The sequence below is a fragment of the Delphinus delphis genome, chromosome 9 (genome assembly GCF_949987515.2).
Source record: "Delphinus delphis chromosome 9, mDelDel1.2, whole genome shotgun sequence".
Classification (NCBI taxonomy): domain Eukaryota; kingdom Metazoa; phylum Chordata; class Mammalia; order Artiodactyla; family Delphinidae; genus Delphinus; species Delphinus delphis.
Window position 1 is genome coordinate 84978994 of NC_082691.1, and position 19850 is coordinate 84998843.

The 19850-nt window shown below is 41.1% G+C and overlaps 1 protein-coding gene across 3 annotated transcripts; it reads right to left on the bottom strand.

The window, feature by feature from the left end:
* Positions 1–470: 470 nt before the first annotated feature.
* ZC3HC1 (zinc finger C3HC-type containing 1) lies at positions 471–18672 on the bottom strand. 3 transcript variants are annotated; one of them, XM_060020881.1, is made up of 10 exons: positions 18502–18672; positions 16906–17017; positions 14656–14806; positions 13792–13875; positions 7142–7269; positions 5980–6137; positions 4975–5218; positions 3936–4178; positions 3266–3472; positions 471–1031 (listed from the first exon to the last, which is right to left on the bottom strand). In XM_060020881.1, the coding sequence occupies exons 1-10, from the start codon at positions 18645–18647 to the stop codon at positions 963–965; spliced, it is 1542 nt and encodes a 513-aa protein (XP_059876864.1). In that variant the 5' UTR covers positions 18648–18672; the 3' UTR covers positions 471–962. The 3 variants fall into 3 exon arrangements, with proteins under 3 accessions (XP_059876864.1, XP_059876866.1, XP_059876865.1); XM_060020883.1 differs by having other exon boundaries at positions 473–1031; positions 14656–14813; positions 16888–17017; positions 18502–18640; XM_060020882.1 differs by having other exon boundaries at positions 482–1031; positions 3936–4148.
* Positions 18673–19850: the final 1178 nt, after the last annotated feature.

Genomic DNA, 19850 nt, shown 5'->3' on the forward strand with positions numbered 1-19850 from the left:
AAGTTTAGCATGGGTGGAATATTATATTACTTATGTTCTTTAAAATACTTCAGTATAAAAGAAGTTATAAAACCAACCAACCACAGTCACTAAAAGAAAGTACAACGTTCTGGAGAATAGCTAGTTTCCTTCATGCTCACTTTCTCAATGGGTAGTCTATTCAGTTGGGGCAGGTCAGGGTCAGCTTCTCCACCATGGACACCAATGCTCTCCACCAGCAGTGAAAGAGCCTTGGGGAGCCCCACTCAGGGGAGCCTTGCATTAGAAGGCACATGGAGAGGGGTCTCTTCTGAAGAGCCTTCCTCCCTTTGTTACAGTCTCTTATTCTGTTATTATCAAAGTGAAGACAGAAAATTATCAGCTTACCATTCACTATAACACATCAGGAGATCTCCTGGTGATATAATGAACAACGTCTTGCCTCTGGTTTAGGAATACTTCTTCGACTAGAATCACAAATAAATTCCAGGCTTTGCAGCCAATCTGAAAACTGAAATTTTGCCTTTGTTTACTGCTCCACTGTAGTTTTCTCAGTCTCAGCTTCCTTTATGTCAGCCCATTAGACAAGGAGGAAAACAGTTCTCCAGCTGTGAGAATCTTAACAAATATTTTATTAACACATACTGATGTATTCCTGGGATATAAGAGTCCTCAAAACACTGCCCCCACTAAAGACACTAAAAATGCTCAAGTCCTGGGTCCTCAGTTGAGTATTGGAACCACGCACTCCTTGAACAGAGCCAGGGTCGCCCTACCTCTCCCAGCCCACATCCCTGTGTTGCAAACAGGTTTTCCCCTCAGTCAGATGCAGATGATGACATACATGCCTTTGCAAGGGCAGGGGCTCCTTATGATTAAACCAGAATGGAGAAAAACTTAGCATCAGCTGCTCAAAAGGGAATTCAGGCTTCATTTTTCAAAGCCACTCATTCCACTTCTCTGCAGGAAGGGCTGGAATATCTTCAGGATGAGGATAAAGATTCCCACTGCCGGAATATTCGGAACACCTTCCTTGATTTCTCAGAGAGACTCTATAAATAGAAAAGCTCATTATTAGAGATTAAATTCTTTTATAGAGACAAAGGATGGGTAATAGCTTTAAGGTGTGGTCTGTAAATTTCTCCCACAATGATCTACATATGTCTAGGAGTGAGTAAAACCAGTTAATCTTATATTGTGCTACATATAATATACACCTAAAGCCAGACTAAAAATCAAGAAGCTTGAGTCTACTGTTAGATTACTGCTAACATACTCTGGAGCCTCTAAAATACGGCTTATGTCCTCCTCCAAGCATCCGTATGTGTCCTAATCTTTGAATGTGAGGATGACACTTGTGACCCAGCATCAGTGCAGCACACATTTTGCACTGATTTCGCGTCTGTGATGCTGAATTGGCCCTATTCATCATCTCTTGTGAACAAGGATTCATATTTACAAGATGCCGAGCTGGTGCTAATAGTATAATCTAAGGCCAAGGAATGAAACAAAGTTAAATGACCCTTAAGAGTTTAAACTATGACCTTGGCCTTCTCAGACTCATGATTTAGCCAGCAGAGCTAATAATAGAAAGAATCTCACTGCCACTTGATCACGTCTGTGAAGTGACCTGAGATTCTGAGAAATGGTGTTACAGGGAGACAAAACAGTTCACTAAAAGATAAAAGTTCTCAGTGAAGCAGAACATGTGGTTCTCTCTGCCTTTGAGAGTCATAGTGAAAAGCACAGGGTCTCAGTGAGAGCACAAACATATCTAGCAAGATAATCCATAAAGTTCACTCTAATTTCTGACAGAAGACGACATTTTCACTGTTTTCTTATACTCTTTGTGGCTGAATGTCTCAATAAAATAAAGTTCCAGGAGGGAAAAGTTTGAACTCTTACTTGTGACTGAGGGCAATTTAGTTAGTTAATACAGTGACACAATTGAGAGATTTAAGTTGAAAAATAGTATAAACTTTTTTCTAACTTCAAGATCCTTTACTGCAGAGCTTCTAAGTTTTGTACTTCCCAGTCACAGCAGCTGTGGGGAATCTTAAAAGACAAGTTGTTAAAATGGACCTTCAAAGGTCCTGCGTGCCACGCAGTATGGCCAAAAAAATAAATAAATAAATAAAATTAAATTAATTAATTTATCTTTGGCTGCAATGGGTCTTCGTTGCTGCATGTGGGCTTTCTCTAGTTGCGGCGAGTGGGGGCTACTCTTCGTTGCGGTGTGTGGGCTTCTCATTGTGGGCTTCTCTTGTTGCAGCGCATGGGCTCTAGGCATGCGGGCTTCAGTAGTTGTGGCTTGCAGGCTCTAGACCGCAGGCTCAGTAGTTGTGGCGCACGGCCTTAGTTGCTCTGCAGCATGTGGGATCTTCCCAGACCAGGGCTTGAACCCATGTCCCCTGCATTGGCAGGCAGATTCTTAACCACTGAGCCACCAGGGAAGCCCCTGAATGCACATTCTTGGGTGTCTAGCATCACTATAGCTCCCTCCAGTGGAATTCTGTGACCCTACAAAACCATGAATCTGGGAATGCTTCTGATAAACATCTGCTGGCAAGTATTATTTTACTTTGTCCTTGGAGGGAACAGAGGTCAGAAATTATTATATTTACAATAAGCAAGTTACATGGCAAATTTGGGAATGAGCCAGTAAAGGAAAGAGAATGCAGTTTTTGTGATTCCTTAATGCCCACCCTCCTCTCACTTCCGTCCTTTGCACAGAGCAAACACTTGAGTTGTTTTCTCAGCTGTCATGACGGGTTTGAATTTACCCACAAGTGTCACCAGCAGCAGTCATTACTGTGATGGCAGCTGAGGGTCAGTGCACAGGGGGCCACGGAACACAGCAAAGTAACATGCCCACCATAAGGAATGAAATCAAGGTCGTGGTGGCGGAGCACAGTGCTCCATCCTGACAGCTAAGTTAACTGGCCAGGCTCCAAGTACAAGTGACAGTAACTCAGATGGAAAAAGCAGCTGCTCTGCAACACTAGCAGCAGCCTGTTATCCCTTTCTGTTTCTGTATTCCTTTTCTACTTCGAGTCATTTGAGTGGAGAAGACAAAGAATTTATCAGAATTCGGTGGAATGCCATATGCTAAACTGCAGAAAGAATGAACCAGTCCCATGCCTATTCTCTAGGATGAACCCAGACTGTGTCTACCTTGACTTATGAAAGCTGTGGGCAGGCAGGGTGCTAATTATAGGACCAGCCTCCTCTCCTCATCCCATAAACAGGAAGTGCTGCACATGGTCAGGGCAATGGCTTATCTCACCATGGAGTCGGTTTCAGTTGGCTGGTTAGACTCTTTGTGGGCCAAGAGGATGTTCAGCACTGCCTTCCAGCCTGGCTCTGCCGGGGTGCTGGCATCTACCTCAGTTCCACCATTCTCCCTGGTTTCTTTTCCAAATGTGATATTCACCCAAGGACACCAGTCTCTATGCTGAGAAGTGGGATCAAAGAAGCTTCGGGAAGATGTGTCCTGAGAGAGGAGGAAGAGGAATCCGTGTTAATGAAGGGCAGATACTATGTAAGTTCAGGGAGGCATTGCTATAAATTGTCAACTCTAGAATCTCACAATGCCCACGTTTCTAGTTTTATGTTCTGCTTTAAACTTCGCCTATGTATTTCCCTCTCACTTTTAAAATTCTTTTACTCCCTTTGTGTTAAACCATCCATTATCAGGTCTATCCTCTTTTCTCACTACTGTCCCTTGGGCAAGACAAATTTATTATATTGCCAGAAGATGTCCCAAAGAAACAAATGGCAAAACCCTTAAATTTTTTTTCCCTCTGGTCACCCAACTGTCCCACCTTTAAACTTATTCTCATGGCCTCCTTATAGCCACAGGACCAGTCTCAGCTCATGCCTGCTTCTCTGTGCTGCATGGTGAGGGCTTGGGTGCTGCTGTGCTCAGGGGCCTCCACACATGCAGGCAGACTCACCGAGCTGCTGGAAGAGCAGAGGCGAGCCCGCTTGGCTCTCCGAAGAGGACTAGATGGCACTTCTAGGCCAGTGGCGTCTCCTGTTCCCATGCTTCGTGTCACTGGGCGGGTTCTGGGGGTGGGGCTAGCGGCCTCTGGCTCAGGACGGTCAACAGGACTGGAAGAGTCCAAGCTTCGAGTTCTAGAGACAATGGGACCTGGGCTCCTTTCAGCCTGAAGGAAAGGGGAGATGATGGAAGTACCCTAATGACATTAATGACTACGGTCAGGAGAAATATTTCTAGAAGCATGTGAAAGCTATATTTTTAAAACTATAAGAATTTAGTTTCTGAACTGTTTACATAACTAAACTCTTCAAAGAATATTAGATTTCTATACAAAATAATGAATTTAGCATCTCCATTGCAACTGGTGATAAAGCCACTCTGTAATATTCTTGTCAATGCGGTTATAAGTGAAGTTTAACCTAAGTTAATTATACAACCTAAGTTAATTTCCAACTTTTCTGCCAACAACACTTTTGGTAAGAATGCTGTTTTTAAAAAGTCCACCCTGAGCGCTTCCCTAGTGGCGCGGTGGTTGAAAGTCCGCCTGCCGATGCAGGGGACATGGGTTCGTGCCCCGGTTCGGGAAGATCCCACATGCCGTGGAGTGGTTAGGTCCGTGAGGCCGCTGAGCCTGCACGTCCGGAGCCTGTGCTCCGCAACGGGAGAGGCCACAACAGTGAAAGGCCCGTGTACTGCAAAAAAAACAAAGTCCACCCTAGGACTTCCCTGGTGGTCCAGTGGTAGTGCTTAAGACTCCACGCTCCCAATGCAGGGGGCCCGGGTTTGCTCCCTGGTTAGGGAATTAGATCCCACATGCTGCAACTAAGAGCCCGCATGCCGCAACTAAAAGATCCCACACACCTCAACGAAGATCCCATGTGCTGCAACTAAGACCCGGCACAGCCAAATAAATAAATATTTTTTAAAAAACAGAATAAAATTTGAAAAAATAAATAAAAAGTCCACCCCAAACAAGCCAACTAAGTCTATACCTGCTCTGAGCCTGGGGAAAACGTGGCATCCTGGCTCCGAGTCATCATCCTCCGAGGAGACTCAGGCACCAGAGAGAAGCGCTCTGGCCGGCACTCAGAGCCTGGGATGGGGGAGCTGGTCAGACCAAAGGACGCATCCAGGTCGGTCATGGATGACTCGATCTGTTGGAAGCCCCAGAGCCCCACCTTCCTCATACACTGTGAACATGTTATCAGGGAGAGTTGCATGGGTTCCAGCGAAGAACTAGGTAGGAATAGAAAAAAAAGTGCGTTTTCTCAGAGGGTAACATTTTCAAGGGACTAAGCATAATGATCTGTGAGTATGCTTCATCTCATCAAACAAATCTCTGAAACAGGCCAGGGGACTGGGAACCACCTCCTCTCAGGGCCCCGTCCTCCGATCCTAGGACCCAGCTTCATCATCTCTCACGTATTTCCTACAGAAAGATCTAGGGGTCTTAGCATGCTCTCTATGGCAAGCCTATTTTAAAGGTAAGTTTTATAAATTTCTCATGTCCCTTTTAAAGTTTTTCTGTGTAAATGAAAAGTATTGCTTAATCTACCAAAGAAAGCATATTTAAAGTAAATCAAAATTGGTCTGACAGTCTTCTGTCTCAGAGGGAGTCTGCTGAACTGAGCAGCTGGAATGCAGACACCAACTTGGGGCCTAGAGGATTCCAGCTGGTGCTTCCTTCCGTACTTCCTATCAATTAAACTGATTTTTCCTTTCTAAAACTAGAAAGGAGCTTCACTGTTTATAGGAACACAAATTCCCAGCTGGGAAGTGATAGTAAAAGAAACAAAGTTCAGGCATGTTCAAGAATTCCTGAGTTCTAATTCTGGTTTTGTTGCTAATTCTTTCTATCCCTCCTCCACCCCCTTAGTTTTTCTTTGTCACTGTTTTTCTCACAGGAAACACCATGTGATCTCCAAATGCTAGGAGTAACTGCTGTGTGTGGGTATATAATGTTGTCACAGTTTATGTCCCCAGGCAAATTCACTAACCTACACGCCCAGCCACACATGGAGAGAATACAGGCAGTGACATGGATTTGGATGATGTCTGAACCTAGTTTGGTTGCAGTTTTTCTCTCATCAGTTCCGTGATCAAGTTCATCTTCAAGCAGGTTCAGGAGAAGACTGATCTTGTCTTCTGTCAAGCACTACAAAGGAATCAAGAGAAAAGACTTAAAGTTTCAACCACCATGAAAAGTCATAGATAATGATGTACCTAGGTGGTACAAGGCAAAAATCATGAAAAAAATGACAAACACGAAGACAATTCTCTTCATTGGAGAAGACTTACTTCCAGCACAGGCTAAGGTATCACACAGGAGCTTTCTGAACTGCCCTGGATCTGCTGATTGAGAAAGGGAGCAGTGTTTCTGGAACTACCACATCTTCTCTTAGTACTAACTTGTTTTCAAATTACCAATTGCATATTTTCCCTGAAACCTGTAAACTTCAAACCCAAAAAATCACAACAGACTACTACTAATTTCTTGGCCTGGCAATGAATTTACTTTTGACACCACAAAAGACCTTGCCACAGTCTTTACTTTTGTTCTAAGAATAAGAAAGCATTATGACAGGGTGAAAAAACTTTCATTGACTAGAGACAGGAGGACATTTATAATAGGCATCAGAGGCTAACAGTTTGGTGCTAAAATCCATAATAGCTTCTCAACTTGAAGAAGCAAAATAATAGCTTCTACTTCCTACAGTAAAGTTTGTCTTGACAGAATACCCACAGGATGATGAAATGGGACAGTAAATATTCAGTTTCAAAGTGCAGATAGGACAGAGCATTTCAAAATTTCTATTTACAAGGGAAAAGGGAGTTTATAACTTCTCCAGCACTTTCTTTTGGAAAATAGTATGCGATAAACCATATGAAGCCACATTTCAGTATCTTCTGTTAAATGTTTCAGTAACAAATTGAGATAAAATTGAATTTACGCCACTTAAAGAATCATATCTGAAAGTTTAAATGGAACTCACTTATTTAAACCCTCAAGTCCTCTTTAACGGTAGAGATTGAAAAAGGTCAGTTAAGAGACAAACAAGTAGTTCTCTTCTTAGCTATCTGTAGCCTCTTGTCATTAAAAGAAATGCTTCATGCTGGCGACAACTGAAGGCCACTGTATGCTAGCCAAGAAAAACTCACCATAGTTTTTAAGTCCTCTGGCCTCAGGGAAGGAAGCTGGAAGTCCAAGTGACAAAGGCTTTGAAAACGATCTAGGAATTCACTAACAAGAACCGCAGGTTCATCCAATGGCAACATCCCAAATCGATCTGTGGAAAAAGTAAACTGGGAGATTATATTGGTACAAATTATAAAAAATAATAAGCATGTATAGAACAACAGGGGAAATGTAAATTGATGATATTCGATGATACTAAGAAATTAACAATAACACCTAGACTTGTGATAATCAATTAAAATAATGTAACTGAAGTGCTAAAAATAGTTACCAGTGTACAGTAAGTGCTACGTATCACAGTTACTTCATCATTATTATCATTATTTATCACTTGTTTTTTAGGATTGTTTTAGGTATTGTTTTTAGGTTTAATCTCAGTAATGTTTTATTTTCCTTAAGGGCAGAGACAATATCTCACATAATTTACAGATTTCTCATTACTCCTACCAATAGATATATATATATATTTAAATTTATTTATTATTTTTGGCTGTGTTGGGTCTTCGTTTCTGTGCGAGGGCTTTCTCTAGTTGCGGCGAACGGGGGCCACTCATCATCGCGGTGCGTGGGGCCTCTCACTGTCGCGGCCTCTCTTGTTGTGGAGCACAAGCTCCAGATGCGCAGGCTCAGTAGTTGTGGCTCACAGGTCTAGTTGCTCCGCAGCATGTGGGATCTTCCCAGACCAGGGCTCAAACCCGTGTCCCCTGCATTGGCAGGCAGACTCTCAACCACTGTGCCACCACGGAAGCACCCAATAGATATTTGCTATTATTAAATAATATTAATTTTCTGATGCTAAAAGATCAGTTATCAGAGTACTGATTTTTATTTCTCAACAACAAAATGATTACAGTATGGTTTTTAATATCATTTGATAGAGCTAAACTTCTAGTACTTTTGGTCTTAAAATGATTACAATTTCTTTGGTCCCAGAATCAAATGCCCTAATATTTAAAATCCTTATCATCTCACTCTAATACTACACTTTGGTTCCTAGAAGCCCCATAATGCAATTTTCAAAAAAGAATTAATTTACTTGATGGGGGCAGGGAAATCCTTTCACAGTGTATATGTATATCAGATCACCACATTGCATACTTTTTAAAAAAATAAATTTATTTATTTTTGGCTGTGTTGGGTCTTTGCTGCTGCGCGTGGGCTTTCTTTAGTTGCGGCGAGCGAGGACTACTCTTCGTTGTGCCGTGCGAGCTTCTCATTGCAGTGGCTTCTGTTGTTGCAGAGCATAGGCTCTAGGCGCACAGGCTTCAGTAGTTGTGGCACACGGGCTTCAGTAGTTGTGGCACACGGGCTTAGTTGCTCCGCAGCATGTGGGATCTTTCCCAACCAGGGCTCGAACCCGTGTCCCCTGCATTGGCAGGCAGATTCTTAACCGCTGTGCTACCAGGGAAGCCCCCTGCATACTTTAAATATCTTACAATTTTGTCAATTATACTTCAATAAAGCTGGAAAAATAAACAATAAAAGAAAAAGAAATTACTGATTTTTTTGGATAGAGCTGTGATAGTACTTTTGTGATTATGTTTATTTTTTGGCCACACTGTGCAGCATGCGGGATCTTAGTTCCCAGACCAGGGATCAAACCCGTGCCCCTGCATTGGGAGCATGGAGTCTTAATCACTGGACCACCAGGGAAGTCCCTGTGATTATGTTTAAAAAGCAGAGTCTCAGGAAAGGTTTCTCAGAAGAAGTCAGGTCTAAGCTGAATTGGAAAGACCAACAACAGTGTGTAAAAGTAAAGCCCTAGAGGATAGCACATGTGGGGAATTCTAAATAGTCTCACAGGGTTGGAACACAGTATTCCTGTGGGGAGACTAGTCGGAGAGAAGGTTAAAGTATAGACAGCAGCCAGACCATGATTTTATTAATGTATGTGATGAGAAACTACTGGAAGATTTTTTTAAAAGGAAGAAGTGAAAGTGATATTATAGACAATATGTATTAGTTTAGAGCAGAGACTAAGGGGTCAGTCTGGATGCAAAGAAATAAGCTTAGCAGACATGAAGGTGATTTAAAATAGTAATCCCTCTAAGATATGAATGGCATAAGGATGGAGAGAAGGAGCATCAATTTTGAATGAAGGAACACTATCAAGCACACCAACATCTGCATAATGGGAGACACAGAAGAAGGGCAGGGAAAGGGGCAGAAAGAGTATTTGAAGACATACTAACTGAAAACTTCCCAAATTTTATGAAAAACAGTAATCTATACATCTAAAAGCTCAAAATCTGTGTAAGCAGAGAAGGGAAGAGCGAATATGCTAAATAGAATCAGAGTAGGTAGGAAGTGTACCAAGTACAGGAAGGATTGATTAGCACTTGTGATGACACATAACTTGGGGAAAAGGGTGTTCGAGTTACAGTCACACACAACAATCATGTACAAAGATGGTTTGACAGGAGGTTCTAAAATGAATAAGCTAGTTTTCCCAAATGGAAAGTTAACTAGATAAACACTATCCCTCATCTCCTAGAAGACTAAAATTTTAGATGGCCCTACTTATTATAAAGCTTCAAACATGCTACATGTGACAACATGGATTAATTAAAAAAAAGTTGACTCCCCCTACAAAAGTAGGTTGCAGAATATATATAGAATGATAACATTCATAGAAAATTTTAAAACAAATAAATAGTGCCATATATATTGCTTCTAGATACATGTAAATGTTGTAGACATAGAAACCATGTAAGCAAATCATGGACACCAAATTCAGGATAGTAGTTATTACAGGACAGGGAGGCAGGGAATGAGATTGGGGAAGACTACACAGCTGTATCTGTAATTCTTCCTGATTAACAGAAAGAAAGCAGGGGGGGTGGTTTTGCAAGGATAGCAAAATGTTAGTATTAGGTGGGGTTGGGTGGTAGATACAGAGATGTTTCTTATATTATTATTATCTACAATTTTTTCTATACTTGAAACACTCCACAATCTTAGAAATTACTCAAGAAGTTAAAAATAAAACAAAGAGACACTTTCTATATTCAAGGGTAACAAAATATTCCTTAAGAGTTTATCAAATTATTTAAAGTTGGGACTTCCCTGGTGGTGCAGTGGTTAAGAATCCGCCTCCCAATGCAGGGGACACAGGTTCGATTTCTGGTCTGGGAAGATCCCACATGCCGCAGAGCAACTAAGACCGTGTGCCACAACTACTGAGCCTGCGCTTTAGAGCCCGTGAGCCACAACTACTGAGCCCTCGTGCCACAACTACTGAAGCCCGCGTGCCTAGAGCCCGTGCTCTGCAACAAGACAAGACACCGTGATGAGAAGCCCGCGCACCACAACAAAGAGTAGCCCCCGCTCGCCGCAACTAGAGAACGCTTGCGCACAGCAATGAAGACCAAACACAGACAAAAATAAACAAATAAATTTTAAAAAATTATTTAAAGTTGTTGCAAGCAACCAAATAGGTCAAAAAAGTCATTAATTTTAAAAGATGCATCATTTTACTAGAAAAGTCAGGTAATAAAAAACTGAAATCAATGAGAAAGGTGTGGACTTTAAAAAAGTGAGGTTTAATAATAAAACGGAAACACGTCCTGATGACCAGTGGCTTTGGTTTAACAAAACTTGGGAGAAGAAACCAGGTCCCAACACCTATCTGATCATCTTCTAATTCAGGATTTGGTCTGATTGTTACAACCCTAAGAAAGTACCACTAAAAACCTATGAAGGGAAAAGAGTGAACAGAGAAGAAATTAATCCCATCATGAAAATGTCTTCACATAAGTTTAAATATGTGTTTTACAATTAATGTATGTGTGTATTTTGTCTACTTTAAAGTATATGATATGCTCAAAATAATCAGTCCTAATAAATTAGTAATTGCAATTTAAAATGTTTACAGTGATTTAATTTAGTTTGTAATTATTGGTAAATGTTAGAAAAAAATTACCTTCACAATTTTATTAGATATGCTTAATAAATGCAAGCATTAAAGTATAAATAGTTGAGGTTTTCTTTTCTCCACACAAAAGTCTCTTGAATGTTAAAAAAACAAATCAAGGGGGCTTCCCTGGTGGCGCAGTTGAGAGTCCACCTGCTGATGCAGGGGACACGGGTTCGTGCCCCAGTTCGGGAAGATCCCACATGCCGCGGAGCGGCTAGGCCTGTGAGCCATGGCCGCTGAGCCTGCGCGTCCGGAGCCTGTGCTCCGCAACAGAAGAGGCCACAGCAGTGAGAGGCCCGCGTACCGCAAAAAAAAAAAACAAAAAACAAATCAAGGGATGATATAATTGGAAGGTCATATTTGAGATCTATTTAGGAGGTAGAATGGATAGGACCAGCTGGTGATGATAAGGAGGGGCATCTAAGGTGACTTTCAGGTTTTTGGGTAGCATAACTGGAGGGGGAGGTAAGTAACATCTACCAAGATGGAGACAACATAAGAAGTGAATAAAGTTTTAAGCATAAGATGAAGAAATCAGTTTTGTATATTTTGAGTTCTAGGTACCTGTAAGATTTTAAGTGGAAATGTTTAGAAGGTAGTTGAAAATATGAGTCAAGTTCTAAAGAGAGATCTGAATAGAAGTCAGAAGTCTTCAAGTAGGTGGTAGCTGAAGTCACAAATGGGACCAAGAAAGTAGAGTGTATTGTACAACATGGGAAATACAGCCAATATTTTGTAATAACTATAAATGGAAAGTAACCTTTAAAAATTGTACAAAAAAATTAAAATGCAAAAAAAAAAAGAAAGTAGAGTGCATGGTAGCAAGAGTTCGCAACCACCAACATAGGCCTTAGCAGATAGAGAATCTATCTCTGCCCTGGGTGCACTGGACAGAGAAGATTCAAATACACATAGGACTGAGTTTTGTTATACTACACCGTGAAACAGCTAGGCCAACAGCAGGAAATCCTTGTTATACAGTCATTTTCACTTTAAAAATTTTATTTCTTAATAATTCCTTTTCTATCACCTCTTCATATATCAGTAGATGGCACTCTACGGTCACTTTCCAACTATTTTTTCCTCTTAGTGGTCACTCATGGAATATTCCTGGGCATCAGTGACCCTGGAATTAGCCTGAGCTGTCCTACTGAAATAAAAAACATACCTACATGGAGCTGGTCCTGTCAAGCATGAAATATATGAATTAATAGTGCTGCACTGTAAACATGGGTCCAAAGAGTTTTGTCCCTGGTCTTGGTGAGCCCCCTGGCGGGCTCGGCTGTTGAAGCTGGTTACTCAGCAGGAATATGCCAACATGGCCAGCAAAATAAAAGCAAATCCCACTTGAGACTACGTCTTGGGCTCCCTTGTTCTGAAGCATTTTGTGCACACATCAGTGGTTTCTGATTCGAGAGAGAGTGCGTACTGCCACAGCCCTTACACGAGAAGGACAAGAGGAGCCTGCACCTGGCCTCTCCAGACCCCTTACCATGGGGCAGTCTTTGGCTGTGATGATATCCTTACTTCAGTGCTACTGATATATTGTGCTGTTTTACTGTAATAAACTGTAGATTTGTAATCACTCTCATGTGGGGTCCTGTGAGTCTTCTTTAGCAACTGAACCATATTTAACTGCCACCGTTAGTGCCATTAGTGTACCAGGAAGCCTGGGTAGAACATGGGGCTGTTTGCTCTGGTGGGAAAAGCAGAGAGTCTGAGATCAGATAAAACCATGGTCATGGCTCCTCACTAGCTGGTTTTAAGACTTCTGATTCTTGGGACTTCCCTGGTGGCACAGTGGTTAAGAATCTGCCAGTCAATGCAGGGGACACGGGTTTGAGCCCTGGTCCGGGAAGATCCCACATGCTGTGGAGCAACTAAGCCCGTGCGCCACAGCTACTGAGCCTGTGCTCTAGAACCTGCGAGCCACAACTACTGAGCTTGTGCGCCTAGAACCCGTGCTCCACAACAAGAGAAGCCACCGCAATGAGAAGACTGCGTACCACAACACAGAGTAGCCCCTGCTTGCCACAACTAGAGAAAGCCCGCGCGCAGCAACTAAGACCCAATGCAGCAATAAGCAAGCAAACAAACAAATAAATAAATAAAATAGTAAAAAAAGAAAGATTTCTGATTCTCAGTTTCCTCACCTAAAAATCAGGTTGATATCTACCTCCCAGGGCCCCTGAGAGGATTAAATTGGATAATGTATGTACGATTAAACCTTTAGCATGTCAAATGCACTTAATAAATAACACAATAAGTGAATGAATATTAGTTCTCTTGTAAAGCACAAATAGACAGGAGGAAAAAGAAACTTCAAAGGCTAGATTTTCTCAAAGAAATAGACAATATGAGAAACGCAATGACCAGGGGTGGGGATGAACTGGGAGATTGGGATTGACATATATACACTAATATGTATAAAATAGATAACCAATGAGAACCTGCTGTATAGCACAGGGAACTCTACCCAATGCTCTGTGGTTACCTAAATGGGAAGGAAATCCAAAAGAGGGGATATATGTATACATATAGCTGATTCACTTCGCTGTACAGCAGAAACTAACACAACATTGTAAAGCAACTATACCCCAATTAAAAACAAATAAACAAACAAGCAAAAAAACAAAACAAAAGAACCCCGCATTGACCAAGAAGAGATGGTAAATGGGAAATTTTGTAAATAAGTACCCGGAGAGGGGCTGTCTGGCCAGAAACAGAACTTCTCATGGGCAGTACACAAGGCTTTCTTCAGCTCAGCACATCGTTCCTTATCTGAAACCCGAATAGATAACAATGCCTTAAAAACAATGTCTTATATAGATTCAAAATCCAATGACCAAAAGCCTTTAAGAGTATAGATACAACTAAGAAATAAAATAACTCAGAAAAATTTTAAAGATATGAAATATTAGCAACTGAATCATCTTAATATTTTTCACAAAACAAGTTCTAAATCAAGATTCTGAAAGCAATAACAAAGGAGATATCATGTATCTTATAAGGCAGGCATTCCAAAATGTGAGCCTTCATAAAAGTCCTGTGTCTCTTAGCCTAAGTATAAATTTCGGAACTATAAAATAAACATACTGCTGTTAGTTTCCCAGAATACACAAAGTCAGGTTCACTCTAAAGTAGCTGAGCTTTAAAAAAAAAAAAAAAAAAAAAAAGTAATGACTAAAGCTAGTAATTAGGGTGAAGACAATCACAAATTCACCTTGTTATATACAGAAGTACACATTCTTTGATCAAACACAAGTGACTGGTCGTTTCAGAAAAACTAGTATAGGGCTTCCCTGGTGGAGCAGTGGTTGAGAGTCCGCCTGCCGATGCAGGGGACACGGGTTCGTGCCCCAGTCCAGGAAGATCCCACATGCCGCAGAGCAGCTGGGCCCGTGAGCCATGGCCACTGAGCCTGTGCGTCCAGAGCCTGTGCTCCGCAACGGGAGAGGCCACAACAGTGAGAGGCCCGCGTACCGCAAAAAAAAAAACAAAAAACCTAGTATAGATGTCTTTTGAATATGGAGAAAAATGTAATTTGTACTTTATACTTACATCTGTCAAAATCAAAAGCTGGTTGTAAAGTGGCACAGAGAAAAGCTTGACAGCTGGAGCACTTCAGCATATCACATTCAACTGTGACCCAGCCATATTTTGCACAGACCAGTGGAGACAGCTCAGGGGGCTTTCCTGCCCATTTCAAAGAGTATTCACTTTAAGAAAAACAACATGCATGTACCTTAAAATGAACAAGTCAGAAATGAAAACTTTAACTCAATGTTTATAGGAATAAACACATTAAGAGGAAAAGCAACAGGAAGCCCTATGCATTTTATATGTTTAAAATGTTTATTTTATTATTGGTTGTGGGGTACAGTAGAAAAGCCATTTGCTTTTGCTTAATATGAAATACTAGGGATTTGAAAACACTAGTGAAAGCACTGGGATTTGCCTAAGCAGTAAGGGATGGTGAAGGTCAAACAAGCTGAAATAGTTTATCACTCATCTCTGCTCTCCTATTGTATCACATCCACTTTTGCCTTCTGAAGAATAAAGTCAGTAAAATTAATAATATTCATTATTCCTCCCTACCCCAAATTTGATTGTTATATACTAACGTGTGTGTGGTATGTGTGTTTTAAGTAAGCTGAGAGCATCAAGAGCATCTGTAAGTATGTGCATGGGAAATATGTCCTAAAATATTTATTGATCTTTAATATTCAACACTCAGCTTTTTCTATTTTACCTATAGAGCTCTTGTTTTACAGAGCACAGGAAAAAAAAAGGATAAAACATAAAAGATGCAGGAAAGTTCTATATTTTTACAAGGGATATAGGAACTTGAAAACATTCTAATAGCAGCAAAAGGAGGACTGAAGGCTAGAAACAGAATCTAAATATAAATGTTAAAGGAGTTTGGATTATGTAGAATAAAAGTAATAGAATCACTTAACTAGCTTAAGTTAAATAAATAATTATCATATCAAAGTGGCAATCAATTTATATCCAATGGGAACAAAAAAACAACAAAAGAAAATGATTTTAAATGCTTTGTCAATATCAGGAATTAATCCAAGGAACAGGAGTAGAAGCATGGTTAAAATACTTTCCCCTTCCTGAACAATTCAGTCCTAAAGCCACCAGGTGGTGAGCAAGGCAGAGGATTAAGCCAGGAGGTGGGAAGACAGCTCATCGCATGGTGTCAAAAGCCAAAAAAAAAAAGCCAAGTCGGGTAAAGAGGGAGTCCATACAGAGGGGGGCCTACCTTGGGGTGCTGTAGCCAAGTGGGGTGTAAAGAGCATCTACATGGGGCTCCCACTCACCAAATCAGGGGCAACTGGAATCTCAAAATATATAATAGTAATGGATTATGACCCATTGAATAAAAAAGGAAATCATGAGCCCATGCTGCTACAATAAGTTACATAAAGTTTGATGAGGAATGTGATATTTACATGGTTTCAAAGCACATCCCCACAAAAGTTTAATTACAAAGGAGGAAAACGCTACTTTACAATGGAAAACAGGACAGACACTCCCTTAATCAATTGATCAAAATGATGATCGAGGGTAAAGGGACAGATCAAAATCATGTGCCACCTGACAGGATGCAATGAGAACACAGCGTTACTTCTGTGATATTCCTACATAACCTGAATCTAATCATAATGAAACATCAGACAAATGCAAGTTGAGGTACACTCTATAAAATAACTGGCCTATAATCTTCAAAAGTATCAAGGTCATGAAATTCAAGGAAAAACTGAGGATTCTCAACTGGATCCTTTTGCTATAAAGAACATTATTACTACAATTGATGGAATGATTATGATGTAAGGGTTATATGGCAGTAATTTATTATGTGAATTTCCCAATTTTGATGGTTTCATTGTGGTTATGTAAGAGAAAGTCCTTGTTTGTGGGAAATATTTGGGGGTAATGAGGTGTCACTTTGGCAACTTACTTTCAAGTACTCACATGGAAGTTCTTTGTAACCTGTGCAATCTTTCTATAAGTCTGTAATTGCTTTAAATTAAAAACACTCTAGCAAATAGAAAATGGCAAAAGTGATGTGATGTCAGTTGAGACCTAGCTTCTATCTTGCTCTCTCTTGCTTGCTCACTCTGACTGAAGCCCGCTGCCATGTTGTGAACTATCCCTGTGAAGAGCCCATGGAACTCCAGCCAAATTTCTTACCAAGTTTAATTCTAAAAATTAAAAACATCAGAGAAAGTGGTGTTACTCCTAGGAGAATAATTCCAGAAGCAGGCAGAAAGTGCAACTCACTCAAACCAAAAAGGATATAGAAAAGGTTTCCACTCTGCTAAAGAAGGCTTCTTTGCTTCTAGATTCCAATGGAGGTTCTTCTGCTCGCGGTGATCCATTAACTGACTGGAGTGTGGCAGATGTGTCCTTCCTAAAATAAAGTGGCAGAACTATTGGTAATCCTTTCAAGGTATCACTTTGCCTAAACGTTTTTTATCTAGCTTCTCTGCACATTGTATCATCAATCACGCCACTCTGGATTTTAACCTTTCTAAATATCATTTCAGTCAGGTAATTTTTCTGTTTAACACTGTCAATAGTTTCACAATACTTACTAAGCAGAATCCAAATTCTTCAGACTGGCATTCAAATCTCTACAGTTTGGCCATAACTAAGTTTCAAGCAATTTCTACCTTGACCATGCTCCACTAATCCTATACTGGCAAACTATGCTACCTCACTCATTGCTCCCCAACAGTATTTTGCATAATTTTTGTAAACACAAAATAAGACTCAAGGCTTCTGTGCATTATCCAATTTGAACCATCTTAGAAATTTAACTATTTTAACAGCAGAAAATGACAATTTTGATATTTCTACCTGGATTGATCCTTGCTATGCACTTCTTCCCCAAAGGAACTAATTTGAAAATTTAAATCAAAGTAAAGAATTTTAGCTATTTCATGAAAAAATTCAAGGAGAAAAAAACCAGCAAAACAATTCTTTTATATTCAGTGAAAGGCATTTCAACAGCACCTGGGAAGTTTAGAGGGAGGAACTGCTGAAGACAAAAATAATTTTAATAAAAGTAAGATTACACCAAGTATTATAACTCAAAATAAAGTAATTTATTCTAAGAATCCTTCTGAGAGTGACAGCCTCAGGGAGGTGTGGATCTTGGAAAAAATTCAGAGCTTCCATAAACTTGGATAGAAAAAAATGACATTTATTTTGGTAACCTCTAACTGAAATGTAGCATTTCCCTCCATTATGAATGAAGATAATTTAAAAAACCACAGTAGCATCAGCAGTATCTGTAAATTTGTCATCAATGGAAATCACAGGTATTTTGTCACCACATTATGGTTGTTGCACATGTTTTGAAATACCGTTTATGCTCTCGCTACTTCAAAATTATGGTAGATAACAGACCTATTACTAGATATTATTTAACTCTTAAATAATGAAGCGTTTTACTGCATCACTTTTTTTCTTTTACTTCTTGATAACTGCATTCCAACGTAATTGGTATCCTTTATAATCCTATGTAATTTACTTTATGCATTTAAAAATATAATTCTCAGAAGGTGTTCACAAACTTTACCAGGCTGCCAAAGGTGTCTAGGACTTAAAAAGGTTAAGAAGTCTAAGAGAAATCAGGTGCGCATATTCAGTTCGCGGTCCTGTCTTTTTCCTTCCTCCCAAAACCTGTCTTAAGGCAAAATTGCGCCCAGTACCTCCCGAGCAGAAGATTAAAGCCGACTGAGCGACTGGAACCCCAGTCTCTTCAAGATCCCGAGTCGCAGCCATTCCCATCGCCCGAGTTACAGACCCAGGGTATCCTACCCTGGCCTGAGTCCCCCAAACCCTCTCCAATCCGCCGTCGCCAGACCCAGGGTGGACTCGCGGACTCACACTTCGGCGCCTCCCTCTTCCGGGGCAATCCCCTCATCTATCAGCTGTCGGACTTTCTGGGGAGTCTCTTCTGGGGAGCGAACAACCGCACTACAATTCTTTTCGACCCCCGCGGCAAACGTTGGCCCCTCAGTGGGCGCCGCCATCTTGGTCCGTTTCCGAGTTGCTTCCCGGCGCGTATGAAGGCTCAGGAACTTCCGTTCTGAGCTGTTAGGATCCTCTTTTGGCTTCCCACGCGTTGGCCCAAGCAACCTGCCGGGCGTCACCGCCGGGCCCAGCCCTTCCTGGCCATTTTAGAACGAGGTAGGGACTTTCCTGGCGGTCCAGTGATTAAGACTACGCGCTTGCATTGCAGGGGGTGTGGGTTCCATCCCCTGGTCGGGGAGCTTAGATCCCGCATGCCCCGCGGCGTGGCCCAAACAAACAAAACCGAGGTGGACCCTTGCGGGAGGGCTCTGGTTAAACACCAAGATTAGTCGTTTCCTTTATGTACGAGCATACTTGGCTTGATAAGAGGTTTTTAGAGCGCTGTCTCTCCGAGTTCAGCAGGGTTGAGGGGCCCAATTTAGTCTTAAGATAATTAACTGATAAGACTTTGCTAAGTTTATCTTTTTACATGTGAGGGAATGGCGACAGTCACTTGAGAGTAAATAATTTAGAATCCTTAGAAACCGTGTTATGGGTGGGTTTAGAAGTCTGGCGTTTGCCGTTATCGAACACTTCTTCCCTGCTTTGTCCAAAAATTATCTATTGAGGGTGTCCTACTGACGCTGTCCTCGGCGCTGGCAATGACAGCAGTGAATAAAGGAGACGTAATTTTTAGTGGAGTTAGACATTAAAAAAATACGTTTTCCTGAACTTCTGAAATTACAAGTGCTCCAAAGAAATCCCAAGGGTTAGGGTTAGGGTAAAGGAGGACCTAATTCAGTCTACAGATTCTCCTGAGAGCATCTGTGCTGGAGTTAAAATAGATGAGATTGTGGGAAAGAGATCTACACAGACTCTAACAGCATCCCAAACTGGAAGGAGTTTTCCTCATATAATAAACAGAAAAAAGAGACTGATGTGACTGAGCAATGGGCAAAGGTAAAAGTGGGGCCACCCCCCAACCCCCCCCCCACCCCCCGCCAGCTCACTCTCTGTGGGCTCCTAACTTCAGTAGTTATTCCCGCCCACCAGGACTTTCAGCCTATTGATCTCAGCCTTTCCATTGTTCCGAACAACACCACCTTATTTCTTCCCTCCTTAGCCAGCTTCAGTTCGATGCCAATCATTATCATCATTCCTTTGCAAAATTTGCATATAGACAGAGAATTAGTTAATATTAAAGACTTATTTAGTTTTGTTAT